This window comes from Antennarius striatus, chromosome 10 (assembly GCF_040054535.1).
Source record: "Antennarius striatus isolate MH-2024 chromosome 10, ASM4005453v1, whole genome shotgun sequence".
In the NCBI taxonomy this organism is placed as follows: Eukaryota; Metazoa; Chordata; class Actinopteri; order Lophiiformes; family Antennariidae; genus Antennarius; species Antennarius striatus.
Window position 1 is genome coordinate 11,365,001 of NC_090785.1, and position 15,051 is coordinate 11,380,051.

Genomic DNA, 15,051 nt, shown 5'->3' on the forward strand with positions numbered 1-15,051 from the left:
AAATGTCACTGTTCATTTTCATGAAGTATTCAATGACACTAAGACCGAGGTAAATCTGGATAATGTTGTTCCTGTCAGTAACACATATATGAATAAGTCTGAATATACTGAATAAGTCATCCACTAGTTTCATATACAGGACATACACACATGCACTCTCTGACAGAGGATAAATACAGGTTTATTTCCATTGGGCTTTTAGCCCTGAGGCTGCAAAGAGTTGCTGCAGATTCAGTAGTGTGTTGCATCCCACTTCGGTGGTGCTTTGACATATTAATATTTACTCACAACTCCATAAAGAGGAGGTGAGGAGGACGCTCTGTTCTCACTGCGGGAGAGGAGAAAGCAGAATGCAGGTTGAAATTAATGCTGACAGGAGAAGCTGCGCATGGCAAATGCAACCTAGCCACGAACAGACCTAAAATAAATAAATAAATAAAAGCAAAAAAAGAAGAGGGAGTAACCCAGCTACTAAAGTGTGTCTGCCATTTTCTACTAGCTTGCAGTTTCCTGTAGAGACAGAGGGGGGCATAAGCACAAGCATCAGCCAGAGGAAGTCAGGAAGAGGAGAGGGATGAAGAAAACCAGAAAATGAAGATTCTCCATGTCAGGATGAGAATGAATATGTATGAAAAGAATAAGCTGATAGTAGTGGCAAGCAAGGACACAAAAAGAAAAAGGACATGAGGATGATGATGATGATGATGATGATGATGATGAGAAGGAAAACATGTGAAGCTGGAGGAGAGTGGGGTAGAGATAACGAGAACAAAGGCAGACGAAGAACGAGAGCAAGATTCCGTCGGTGGGAGGAGAGAGTAGGATATGAGTCAGAGTTACAGCGCTAACACTCGTCTTCCACACCCATGTCTCATTGTTTTATTCATACGCTGCACCCACTAGATAAGAAAATGTGAAACATTTAGGACAGTTACCAACACAACACAACACAAGTCATTTGTGTGAAATTGTAAGGCTTCACTTAAACAAATCTCCCTAATGAAATTATAGAACAACCACTTAAATGGTGAAGTTTCTGGCTTCTTTTTTGACAGATGGTTCAACTAAAAATAAACTCAGGACAGGACAACTTCACGAAACGAACTGCTGCGAGGGGGAGATGAGATGAATCACACTGCAAGCAGCTCACAGCTCACTTAGTCAAAATCACAAACGTGACCACAACGAGACACATGGGATTCAGACCATTTTAATTTGAAAAAGAATACTGAGAAGGAACGTCAGGCAGTGGCCTTAATCACTGTTAAAAACTGTCTTTCTCTCTGCATCTACACTACATTATTTGTCATGTCATAACACACATAACAACAGCACAGTTATTTCTCTATTCTACTTACTTTTATATATTTTAATAGAAACATTTTGGAGAGGTCCAGGCATGTCCTTTAAATTGAAGAAGAAACTTGAAATCCATCATAGATTAACTCAGTATACTTACTGCAATACATAATGTCACAATGGTTCACATGGGAATTTGTCCTAAATTTGAGCAGACTACTCATTAAGTTAAAGTTTATGCAGCTAAATTAACATGTAAAAAAAATACAAAGAGTTATTTATGTCATATTATAAATCAAATTACTTCAAAAGGCCTCTAAAATTTCACACTGAACTTTCAACTAAAGCATTAAAAAGTCAGTTCATGTTTTAGATACAGCCAATAACACATAGAAGACTCACAACACAGCTCCATTGTTCCACTAGTCAGAAAACATAGATACCACATTTGTTAAATCAAAACCAAGCAATTATCCAGCATGATGAGTGAGGGCATTAGGCTGGGGCAAATAGCCACAGGGGAGGAGGAACCCTGTTTCTATAGCCTGGGTCTCTCTCATAACCAACATCTGATCCATTCCAAGTGTGGCCAGTCATAAATACAGTACACACAGTATTAACCAGACACGAATCTATGCTGACTGTGACCATATCCCACAGCTCCCCCACAGCGAGCAGTGCAGGGATACCGCAGTAAAGGGACAATCCTCTTACCATGGCTGCATCTGAAATCTAAGCTATACTGGATCTGGAATTCTCTCAGTCATTCATACATTCATCAAATCAAACATAACAACTGACAAAGACATAACCTATCTCATCCCCCTACATTTGTTGTCTCAGGATGTTGGTCGTGTCAAATAAAGAACAGATTAAATTTAGAACGGATATTCAACCGACTGTGTGTTCATTAGTTTTTCACTTAATGACTGTCTGTCTTTTCTCTGACCTTATGTCAGGTTCAATCCTGCAGGCATGCAGAGATGTCCTAAGTACGGCAGCAGATGTTATGGCTGTGTGAACATGAGCAGTGTAGACTCACATCTGCTCAGATTCCTGTTGATTCAGAAAGAAAAATAATACAGACAGACTGTGAGTGTTTAGAAGCAGCCCCACTGTTGCTGTACTTGCTGGTTGATGATCACATTGTTGATAAACAGGACATAAGTATAATGCAGCATGAGCTGGATTCGTATTAAACAGCAATAAGTTAAAATGACACATGGAGCTGATGTGCACAATGCTTTTCATTAGTTATGAGTGGTCTCAGGACTCAACCTTGTCAACACTCTGGATGGAGGCCTCAGTGCATCAAATCAGCTGCAGTGGATTCTCATATGAGGGTAGCAAGGTCTAACGTATGGGACACATCCCCACAGCCATGAGTCAATGTACTGACACATAATGAAATGGAGGGCTTACACAATGGAGTGGTGGAGTGGAGAAAGGGCCAGACCCACTCACACGATACCAGGCTTGAAATAGAGAGTAGGAGTAAGACTGAAAAAAAAAAAAAATCTACTGATTCCAAAGATAGACTGAGCCTATTGAATTATCAGTCTGTCTGTAGTTTGACTTCATGATTCCAGGGAAACCAGAGCTGACTTTAGGGACATGTCAACAATTAATCTCTTTCTTTATCTCTTTTTTAATATGGAAGATCCAGGTTTGACCTATATACTCATGGGAAATGAATAACCTGGGTCAGCGCACACCGGAACTGCACACGTCTCTGAATTTTTTATTTATTTATTATTATTATGTTCTGGGATTAATAACAAATGGAAAAGAGCTATGCCACAATGTCTTGACCTGCAGTTGTAAAAAAAAAAAAAAAAAAAAATCAGAAATGAAATTTGCAGCCCGCTGACTCATTAACTAGGGGGGAAACACACATACAATCAGAGGTGTGTGTGTGTGTGTGTGTGTGTGTGTGTGTGTCTGTGTGTGTGTGTGTGTGTGTGTGTGTGTGTGTGTGTGTGTGTGTGTGTGTGTGTGTGTTACAACAACACGCTATGTTATTTAGCATTTTAGTTAAATATTTAATAACAAACTTTGGTTTCTGTAATTTATTGATAATATATTGAGAGGTAAAGTTAGAAGTTATTTATGCTATAAAATTCTGAGACATAGCCATTTAAACTTTGACATTCTAACTTGAACCAGAGTCGACATGTTACTTCTTCACCAGTATACTGTATAATGTTCCTGTCCTTTGTATTAACAGCATCCTAAAACACCAGCAAATAATCCCATCAACGGATACTGTTGAAAATAGTCACTACTAGAAACTAATCATATATCTGTTAGTATCATTACATGCAGACAGATCATTAATGAACTGTTTTAAAGCACTGAGATAAACAACTCTGGCTGAAACAATCATGTATTCATGAAACATAATAGGAAGTATAACAAGACAGAAACAGATGTATGATCAATTTAATACAAACAGTAAGCTGTTGGAGGCCACATGACTTCACTGACATTGTCATTAAAATGTAAACTTTTTTCTCAAGGATCTCTTAAATATTTCTGTCAGCATTCAGGCTCTGAGACTAAAGATGAGTGTGCTGGTAAGGCTGCACAATTTACCCATTCTGCTCTGTATTTCTGTGAGTATATTCTCAGTTATACCACTGTACCTAAATCCTGTGGTGATGCCAAATAAAATAGCACTTACTTTATTCATTGACCCTAAAACCTATTCCCATATGAGGAGTCAAATATTTGCAATCAGCAATTTATGAGTTTACATATAAAATAATTTCCTTAATTCTGAATCCACTTTAATTTGTCATATTGCTGTAACACAATAACAAGGCACCCATGCAAATGATTGAACCTGTATTATCTCAGCCACTCACAAGTGACAGCATAGGTCTTGACCCCTCTCTATTACTGTACTAATACCCAAAATACTTCACCCTCCTTAGACTCTCTCAGACCCAGATTATGATCTTAGTCTGCATTCATTTGTGGGTAGTGTTGGAATAGCACAAGGTGTCCACACACGATAACAATTATTTTAATCAGTTATTATTATTTATCATGCTATTGAGGACATGTTTTTAAAGGATGTACCCTAAATCTTCATCTGTACTCAGATCTACCTCAGAATTCCCTTGGCCCAAGAACTAACCCTACACAATATATAATGTAGAATCAAAATCCTTGAACAACTTTTTGATATATGTGGGTAATAAATGACAACAGTGAATCAGTGTTATTGTTTGGTCAGTATTGCATGTTTGAAAGTTGTTGTCTATAGTAGGTTTGTCAAAGACAGAAATGGAAGTTAAAATGAGAGCAGAAGCTGCTGGATAAAAAGGTGGAGGCATAAAAAGAGATTGTATCAAAAAGAAATGACAATCATTAGAAATACATTTTCTAAAGATAGAATATTTTTCGTAAATGCAGGTCATCTGATGTCCTGTTTGAGGCTTTGATAGATATACTTTTATCACAGTGGATATGTTACAATCTTAACTGAAAGGATATGTCCTCTTCATGCTTTGTTTCTTGTCCTCTACATGTCTGTTCCTCTCTTTCCACCCACCCCTTTCCTTCTGTGAGAGTGCCTTTCAGTAAGGTGGATTAGTCCACTGAGAGTGTGTGCGATGCGTTGTGTTTCTACACAGCTACGAGCACAAGCATGTGTGTGCAAAGTGCGAACATCAAGATACGTAGTAGCCGTTTTCCTTTTATCCTGCTGTGTGCCTAAATTAGATTATTGTCAATGCTGCTGACCTCAATGAGAGCAGCACCATCCTCCAGTAAAACTGCAGCAATAAGGCAGCATGTGCCCTACTGACACACAGCAGCACATGCAAGCTGCAGCATCCGCTGCCATAACCCCACAGGCATGAAGCACAACAATATAGAGGAAGAGAGCGTGTGGCCCGAATGAGACAGACCACAGAACGAAAGATGGAGGAGGATAGTGAGACAAAAAATGGCTGCTTGCGAAAAGGTGAAACAAAGTGCAGAGACTTAAAAGCATGAAAAGGAGGCCAATAGTGGGAGGGGGGGAATGAAAATGGAGAGGAGGAGAGAGGAATGATGGAGAAGGAAGATGTGGAGAGTGGTAAGCAGAGCAGGCGGAATACAGAAGGAACACTTATTAAAGAGTGAAGTTTACAGCCCCAACCAAAAAGCAATGCTGTATACAGGAGATATTACAATAGAGCATGTCCTAAAGTATGGATAAATGGGTTAAGGAGGTAAATTTAGAAGTGGAAGGAGAACTACTAGCACATACAGTAAATACTGTCCCGCTGTAACAGCTGTGTCTCTTCTTTTTGACACTATCCTGTTAATTTCCCTCCTGATGACTCTGCATGCAGCTCAAAGAGGAAAATGCTCTCACCCATGCAACGACAACACACACAGACACAAAAAGCAAGGGTCGTTTGTCTGTGAAGATTTTCAGTGTAGACACCCAGTATGCAAACACAATTGCGCTGATCCGCTGAACCGGCCAAGCAGACAAAGCCACTGGAGCAAACAGCCACACCCCCCAACAGATGCAATTCGGACAGATGAAATTATATTATGGTTCTGTATTTACTGTACGGTGTTCTTCTCATGCAGCGACGTCCCACATCATATTTCAGTTCAATCACAAAGTATTGATTCAAGCCACCTCCCATGTGCTTACAATGTGACTGCAGCTGCTCCGCTTGCATTTCACTCACTCCTCCTCTGTCAACAAAAACACCACGGTATGTAACAAAAGCACAGTGATGCACTATTTAGTGAAGACCGTTCTTTCTCGCCACTCGGCACTCCTTAGGTGTAATGTGGTGCACTCCTGTTTTATCACATTATTAAATCTTTTTTTTTGTTTGTTTTTTTTGGTATCTGCCATCAGGGCAGAGTTTAGCTCTGCTGGTGTACTGCATGATGCTTCGTACACATGCACACATATATTATGTGTACACATAGTGGCAGTCATTGCTGTTTAATACAGCAGTGACAAAACTGAATCCAGGAGGTGCAGAGATACTGTTCCTCTTTATGATGCTAAACCACTGATCTTTTTCTTCTTGCACTTACCACACTCTGATTTGAAGCTTCTGCTCAGACCAGGCAACATATTTCTTTAAGCTTTTCAGTAAAAACATATTCTTTGACAGTACAACATACATGCTCAACTTGGAGCCATTTTCTAGGTGCAAAATCAAATGTTGACCCAGTTTTTTGATAGAAAAAATCATCCCCAAGCTGTAAAATATATAATTAGAAGCTCAGCTATTCTCGGATTGGCTATGGCTTTTGTATCAGCACCATCTGTTGCCTGATTTATTATGGAGACTTTCCTAACATAATCCATGCCTTTCCTTCTAACTAAACCAATTTCCATTAAATATTGTGAGGTGTCTATAAATGAGCCATACAGATACTGCTTCCCCTCCCCCCTGTTGGACTGCTCCCTCCCTCCTTCATCCTCTCCCACTGCTGTTGCTAAGACGGCTGAGGGCAAGCTAGTCTGAGAGTAAGGTGGAGCTCTTCATGTGTTGCTATGGGCAACACATGTGTTCAACAGAGAATCAGCCCAGAAACCAAGCATGCAGACCTTCCACATGGTATAAAATGTGACCTATTTTTTCGTCAGCCAGTAGGAAACTGTATGCATTCCATTTATTTTATCCGTGCTTCTTGTTTTTCAAGCCCAGACCACAGAAAAAAACATTTGAAGGAAATATCAATGCAAATTAATTGCTTGCTGATTTGAACATTGCAATCAATGAAGGTTACGATAGAAGCTAAGTGTCCCAACTCCACCAGAGTGGCTGTACATTGTGATTCACTCCACATCAGCATCTCTTTCCTCCCCTGTGTTGTGGCTGCAGCCATTCATGGCCCACTGAAGCATCTCAACTATGTCAGCATGCCCAGACATCTGTCAGTCAGTTCATTTACATGCGATAGCCCTAAATAGTCAGGAGTTTAGAACAAACCTATGAATAAACATGTAACCTAAGACAAAGATCACACTTTCATTATTATGAGATTTAAACTCAAGAAAGAAGTTACATTAAGTGCAGTAAAACTGGCTAACTTTATATTTATGAGCAGATTCATTGGTCACATAATTAAAGAAAAAACTAACACTATTCATGTGAGCAACAAATCTTATGCAAAGATTTTTTTTCCCCCTCAAATATCAAATACCAGTAGTCAGTGGAACAAACGTAATATAATTACTAAATTTCTAAACTGACAGCAAATGTTTCCTTATTTCATAATTTTGCCACAGGCAAATCAGGGATTTAAAATATATTACAACCAATTTTATCACCTATGATGACATAACCGCATATGGCATGAAATATGCACAGTACAGTTTAAATTATTAATAGCCGAAGTGAGTCAGTGCACTGAGAACACATGCAGGGCTCAGTGGTCTGACATGAAGAAAATGTGATGAAATCCTAGGAAGTCATCCATTTATTCCAGAAAAAAGGTTTTTCTACTAAATGCAACTTTGCCTTCACTGTCACAGAAAATGGGTTGATATGATATAGCTCAGCGTCTATTGAACTAATTTGACAAATATTTCACAAGAAAAATCTATTTCAAACACAAAATCACTATATTTCATAAATCTGTACTATTTTTTGTGACAACTTTTTTTTTTTAGTAGACTAAGAATTGTAGCACATGAAATGCAAACTGCAGGCCATTGCATTATATATGAGTAAATTTACTGTGAGACAAAACCTCATAAACAAGTGTAAACCAACAACTTCAATTTAAAGAGATACCACCATGAAACATGTTGATTTTTACAGGTTGGTGAGATATAAAGCTCAAGATCTGCTTCTCATCTATCACAAGCTCTCGTATCAAACTATACTGAAATGAAGTGATCTTTAAGTATGTTGGCACAGATTCGCATTAATTCTAGTGATCCTTCTTACCTCCTCAGCAGTACCCCTCCTGTCAGGGAGCACCAGAGTGTTAGCGTTGCTTCCTGGTACAATAGTAGATCCAATACTCATTCTGGGTCCAACTAACATGTAGCGTTTGTCTCCAGATCTGTACTGGATGCTGTGACACAGTGTCCCATCATAATTAGTCTCTTGGAGATATTTAGAAGTATAGTCTGTGCTGCTTTTTGAACACTGCATTGCAATCAGCACGATGATACTGATGACAAAAAGAAGTGAAACTGAGCCCAGAGTTATCATCAGATAAAGAGTCACATTATTCTCCTCCTCATCATCCTTTGCAGAACTTTTCACATCAGAAGCAGCAAAAGCCTCTTTGGGCTCCACAACTCTGACAATCACAGTAGCTGTTGCTGACAGGGAAACGTTCCCATTGTCTTTCACCAGTATGACCAGTTTGTGCTCAGCCTCGTCTGTCTCTGTGAATGAGCGAAGGGTTCTGATCTGTCCTGTATAGCGGTCCAAACCAAACAGACTGTGGTCAGTCACCTCCTGCAGTGAAAACAGCAACCAGCCGTTATATCCTATATCAGCGTCATAGGCTCTGACTTTAGTCACCAAGTGTCCTGCGTTCACATTGCGGGGAATCTCCTCCACACCTTCAGCAGAACCGTTGGAGCTGACTGGATACAGGATGACTGGAGCGTTGTCGTTCTGATCCAGAATGAACACGTTCACTGTCACGTTGCTGCTCAGGGACGGAGTTCCACCATCTGTGGCCACAACTTGGAACTGGAACGTCTTCAGGGTCTCAAAGTCAAAACTTTTTAACGCAGATATTTCCCCACTTTCTGAGTTAATATTTAAAAACACATCAAATCTACCTCCACTACTTTCCCTTGGAATATAATATGTAATATGTGCATTATCACTATCATCAAGGTCAGATGCCTTAACTGAAAACACTGGCAATGTTAAATCATTGTTTTCAGTAATATAGAAGGAATATGGGCTGAGTGAAAACTGTGGTCTGTTATCATTCACGTCTGACACCACCACATTTATTATCTTTTCGGTTGACAGAGATGGGTCTCCGTTATCCTTTGCAACAATTGTAAGCTCATACAGAGATTGCTCTTCTCTGTCAAGTTGTGATTTGGTTACAATGGTAAACATGCTAGCTTGCAAAGATGGAGATATAGTGAAAGGAACATCCCCTAGTATGAAGCAAGAAACTTTTCCATTTTGGCCTGAATCCAAATCGTTGATGCTGATCAAAGCTACTGTTGTTCCAATTCTGGAATCCTCTGCAACGGATTTAGAATATGATGTAACTTCAATCTCTGGAGGATTATCATTAAGGTCTATTACCTTTATTATCACAGTTATGTCTGTGGATAAAGGTACAGTTCCCCTGTCTGAAGCTTGTATATCAATTTCAAAGCTTTGATTTTCTTCAAAATCAATCGGACCAATCACTTTAATTTCACCTGTGCTTGGGTTTATGCTAAATAAATTTTGTAAATGATGATCTACTGCTTTTCCAAATGAATAAACAATTTCTCCATTTGCACCCTCATCCAAATCTGTGGCATTAACCAGTATGACTATTGTGCCGGGAACGGAATTCTCTTTTAAAACAGCAGAATATGCATCTTTTGTAAAAACTGGGTAGTTATCATTTACATCAAGGACCTGAATTAGTAATTCTATTGCTCCAGACCTCGCTGGTTTCCCACCATCAGTAGCTGTTAGTATCAGCTTGTGTTCCTTCATAGTCTCTCTGTCTAACTGCTTCTGTAAAATCAGAAAGGGCATCTTGCGGTCCTCGCCTCTCTCCTTAACTTCTAAACGAAAGTGGTCATTGGGGCTTAACCTGTATTGCTGAATGGTGAACTGAGCGCCATCCGGATCACGTGCCGGTTGGAGCTGGAATCTGGCTCCAGGTGAAGTCGATTCAAATATCTCCAGTGTTTTCACTTTCTCCGGAAAGACGGGAGAGTGGTCGTTTACATCCAGCACCTCCACAGACACATAATGTATTTCCAAGGGATTTTCTAACACGGTTTTAAGGTTGAGTACGCACGCGTTACTGCGTTCGCAGATCTCCTCCCTGTCCAGTTTCCTGCTGACGTATAGGACACCGTCGTCTTTATTCAAGCGAAACAACGGTTCCGTAGAGCTGCCAACAATGCGATAGTCTCTATCTTTCAGTGTAGCTTTATCAATTCCTAAATCTTTGGCGATATTCCCAACAGCACTTCCTTCTTTTACCTCTTCCGAGATGGAATATCTGATCTGAGCGGAAGCTTCGCTCCAAAACGTAACCAAAGCCGCCGCGTAAAAGACGCATCTCCATTCCTCTATCCACGACGGGCGTCCGCTTGGTCCCATTGTGTACAGAACAGAAAAAATAATGAAGAAATAATAATTCCGGGATTTATAATGATATGATCCAGGTATAATAATCGACCTTTTTCATTTGCAAACTGCAGTCCACTGTCAGACGGATGTGGGAATTGTCCAGAGTTAGCTTCGTGTTCAAGCCCTTTCCGAGCCTTTAATCGTAATATCGCAATGCAGGGTTGGACCAAACGGTGATGACGAAAATTTCAAGACATCACTTGCCGCTATACCGACACCATGCGATCCAGAACAACACTACCCAAATAACAAGACAGATCTAAAAAAAATATTTAAAAAAATAAAAAAAATTAAAAAAAATTCGCAGAAAGGGAGCGGAATTACATTGTTCAGTCTATTTATCTTGTAAGATACATGGATATATATTTTTCGGCAATGTACTCCAATCACAACCAGCTATCATTACTAGACCATTGACTGATGAAGTCTTTCATTCCATGACAATTCAAGACAAACGGATGAGACATTCAGCACCAAGGAAAGAGACAAGTCCGACGTCACAGACGCTCCTGCTCATTATTACTTGAACTTGGTAGAAAACTACGTTACACTATGGTTCATAGTCTGTCTGCATTTCACAACTACCCAACATGAAGAGTGTCTTTTTAATGTGAGAACAAACAAACGCGGTGTGAAGTTGACAACATGTCTTTTAATTCAGGTCGACTGCAAACATTAGTTCCTCAATTTGAATTATATTCACTGACAGTCGCTCGAGTCTGATACTTGATCTCATGAAGAACAATCTCATCATCTGAAAAAAAAAAAAAAAAAAAGTACTGTATTTGTGAAAACAATAAGTGATAAACTCGATAAACTGTTGTACAGTACTGCAATGATCAGCTGTTTAGAATCAACTTGTTAGTTTATTTTGTTTGTATTTAAGATTAAATTAACGAACGACTTACCATTAGCATATGAAAGCACCCTATCAGTTATGATTTAATTAATCACTCTTCTTCTGGCGGGGATTATGGATAGAGTACAAACTTTTCTAGGTAGAGAGTGAATAATCATTTTGGGTGAAGCTAACATTGACTAATGGCTTTTGGATTTTGTATCCTAGCATTTTAAGTCTCCAGTAGATGTTTATGCTGTGGTGCATTTTGAAATCTATAGCCTGTATTTTATAAATGGTACATTGGAATTAGCAAACTAATAACAGAGATTGTTATGCAAATTTTCTTCGCATAAAGCCCCTATCAAAGAGAAATTATGAAAATAAATAAATAATTTCTTGGAAACTGCATTGTTTTTAAGTACATTAGGTTAATGCAGCGATGTTACACATACCACATCTTAATTATGGTCTGCGCATTTTCATTCATTTATTTCTTGAAGGCACTAAAATCAGTAAAGATCTTGCCTCGTATCTGCCTCCGGACCATTGGTTCACCTTGGAGACTATCCAAGCTGACATAGGATGAGAGACAGTGAACACCCTGGATAAGTTTCCAGGTATCACAGAGAATTTGTACAATTAAAAAGAATAAATAGTGTGTACTGCTTGAAGACCAACCGCACAACCACTCTCTATACTAGCAATAATTATTTTTATTAATGTTGTGAATTTCAATCAGGTTAGTGTGAATCTATCTTACCATTCAGTGATTGAGACATTCTTTGATTATTAATAACCCAATGTCATCGATCACATATATTTAAAAAAAAAAACAGTCTGAAATTAAATCATCTTTCTTACCTCCTTAGCAGTACCCCTCCTGTCAGGGAGAACCAGAGTGTTAGCGTTGCTTCCTGGTACAATAGTAGATCCAATACTCATTCTGGGTCCAACTAACATGTAGCGTTTGTCTCCAGATCTGTACTGGATGCTGTGACACAGTGTCCCATCATAGTTAGTCTCTTGGAGATATTTAGAAGTATAGTCTGTGCTGCTTTTTGAACACTGCATTGCAATCAGCACGATGATACTGATGACAAAAAGAAGTGAAACTGAGCCCAGAGTTATCATCAGATAAAGAGTCACATTATTCTCCTCATCGTCCTTTGCAGAACTTTTCACATCAGAAGCAGCAAAAGCCTCTTTGGGCTCCACAACTCTGACAATCACAGTAGCTGTTGCTGACAGGGAAACGTTCCCATTGTCTTTCACCAGTATGAGCAGTTTGTGCTCAGCCTCGTCTGTCTCTGTGAATGAGCGAAGGGTTCTGATCTGTCCTGTATAGCGGTCCAAACCAAACAGACTGTGGTCAGTCACCTCCTGCAGTGAAAACAGCAACCAGCCGTTATATCCTATATCAGCGTCATAGGCTCTGACTTTAGTCACCAAGTGTCCTGCGTTCACATTGCGGGGAATCTCCTCCACACCTTCAGCAGAACCGTTGGAGCTGACTGGATACAGGATGACTGGAGCGTTGTCGTTCTGATCCAGAATGAACACGTTCACTGTCACGTTGCTGCTCAGGGACGGAGTTCCACCATCTGTGGCCACAACTTGGAACTGGAACGTCTTCAGGGTCTCAAAGTCAAAACTTTTTAGACTCAAAATGTTTCCGTTATCACTATTTATATTTAGAAATGAAGTGATTTTACTGTCTTTACTTCCATCTCTGAGGATGTGATATGAAATGAGAGCATTATCATTCTCATCACGATCAGAAGCTTTGACAGAAAACACAGAGACTCCTGGATCGTTCCCCTCAGTCACATAGAAAGTATAAGGACTCAGTGAAAACTCTGGACTGTTGTCATTCACATCTGACACCACAACACTTATTGTCTTTTCAGATGATAATGGAGGCTGACCAGCATCTTTTGCAAGTATTGTCAGGTCATATTGTGACTGTTTCTCTCTGTCCAGAGGAGATTTAGTGACTAATGAATACATTTTATCCTTTGTGGATGGAGTTAACATAAAGGGAACATTCTCATCCATCGAACAAATAACTTTTCCATTGAGACCAGAGTCCAGGTCATTTACACTGATGAGGGCAACTGTTGTTCCAGGTCTGGAATCTTCAGGAATGGAGCTTGAGAATGAGGTAACTTCAATCTCAGGTGCATTGTCATTAATGTCAACTATTTTAATGATCACACTTTTTTGTGTAGCCAGAGGTGGCAGGCCTTTATCCGACGCTTCTATTTCAATTTCATATTTTTCCTTCTCCTCATAATCAATTGAACTTTTAACAGTGATTTCCCCTGTGGACTGATTGATGTCAAAAAGCTTTAAAATTCTATTGCTCATGCTATTGCTGAGGGAATACACCACATCTCCGTTTGGTCCGTCGTCTAAATCAATTGCATTAATTTGTATGACTTTTGTGCCGACAGCAATATTTTCATTTAACATCACAGAATGATCATATTTTGAGAAAATAGGTGCATTATCATTAACATCTAAAACCTTGACTAGAATATTCATTTCGCCAGACTTGGCCGGTTTTCCTCCGTCTACTGCGGTCAGCACTAACGAATGTGTTGCTGATGTCTCCCGGTCTAAAGATTTTTGTACTACTAAAACCGGTATTTTACCATCTTCTCCCTTGTCTTTAACTTCCAGACGGAAGTGCTCGTTAGGACTGAGTTTATACTGCTGAACAGAGAAAGGACCACCGTCGGGATCTCCTGCAGCTTTCAGTGGAATGCGCACTCCGGGTGGCACAGACTCTGAGATCTCAAGCGTTTTATTTTTCTCTGGAAAACTGGGAGAATGATCATTTATATCCATCACTTCTACTTCAATATAATGTACCTCTAATGGGTTTTCTAGAACCGTTTTCAGACTTATTAAACACGTACTGCCTCGTTCACACACGTCTTCACGGTCAATCTTGCGACTCACGTACAGGATGCCGTCATTCTGATCCACACGGAAACGGGGATCTGCGCCTCCAGAAACAATCCTATACTTCCGATATGTCAACGTGCTCTTATCTAATCCCAAATCCTTCGCTATATTTCCCACAACAGTTCCCTCGTTGACTTCCTCAGAGATTGAATATCTTAAATCGGCCGCAGCCATGCTCCACAAAAGCACAACGCATCCAATCCACCGTCTCCTCGTCCGCTTCACCTCGCATCCTCTTTGTTCCATGATTAAGGCAAAAACACTATTTTCGATTGCTGATTGGTTTGAAAATGCTGAAGAAAGGCGTTAATCCAACTCATACGGGTATGCAAATAATCACTCTGTATTAAAAATGCTTCAATCATGGGATGTTGTTGATGAAGGCAGCAGAAAGCCGTCAATGAATTGAGCGAGTCTGGAACTGAGATGGGTAAAGAGGTGGAACAAAAACGCGTTTGAAACTAGGATTTTCCTGAGACACTGACACCATGCGATCTCATTGTTCACTACAACATAATCGAGATTCTAAACAACGGTTTCAGAACAGATTTGCAACATGTTTCGTTCCTCTCTATGGTCCTAAATGTTAAGAGGTGATCATTGGGGGATCAATCTCAATGT

General features: G+C 39.7%; 2 protein-coding genes across 3 annotated transcripts in view; both read right to left on the minus strand.

Annotated features, from left to right (window-relative positions):
* LOC137602777 (protocadherin alpha-C2-like) overlaps positions 1-15,051 on the minus strand; it is a 117,558-nt gene that overhangs the window by 92,289 nt on the left and 10,218 nt on the right. The window contains exon 1 of one of the 2 annotated variants that reach the window (XM_068325792.1): positions 8,226-10,905. The exons of the other annotated variant lie outside the window; for it this stretch is intronic. Coding sequence (XP_068181893.1) covers positions 8,226-10,589 — 2,364 coding nt within the window. The 5' untranslated portion in view covers positions 10,590-10,905. Of the gene's footprint in view, positions 1-8,225; positions 10,906-15,051 lie in introns of those variants that run through there. 2 annotated transcript variants of the gene reach the window in all.
* On the minus strand, positions 11,948-14,676 carry LOC137603158 (protocadherin alpha-3-like). The gene is made up of 2 exons (XM_068326398.1): positions 12,322-14,676; positions 11,948-12,061 (listed from the first exon to the last, which is right to left on the minus strand). The coding sequence occupies exons 1-2, from the start codon at positions 14,674-14,676 to the stop codon at positions 11,948-11,950; spliced, it is 2,469 nt and encodes an 822-aa protein (XP_068182499.1).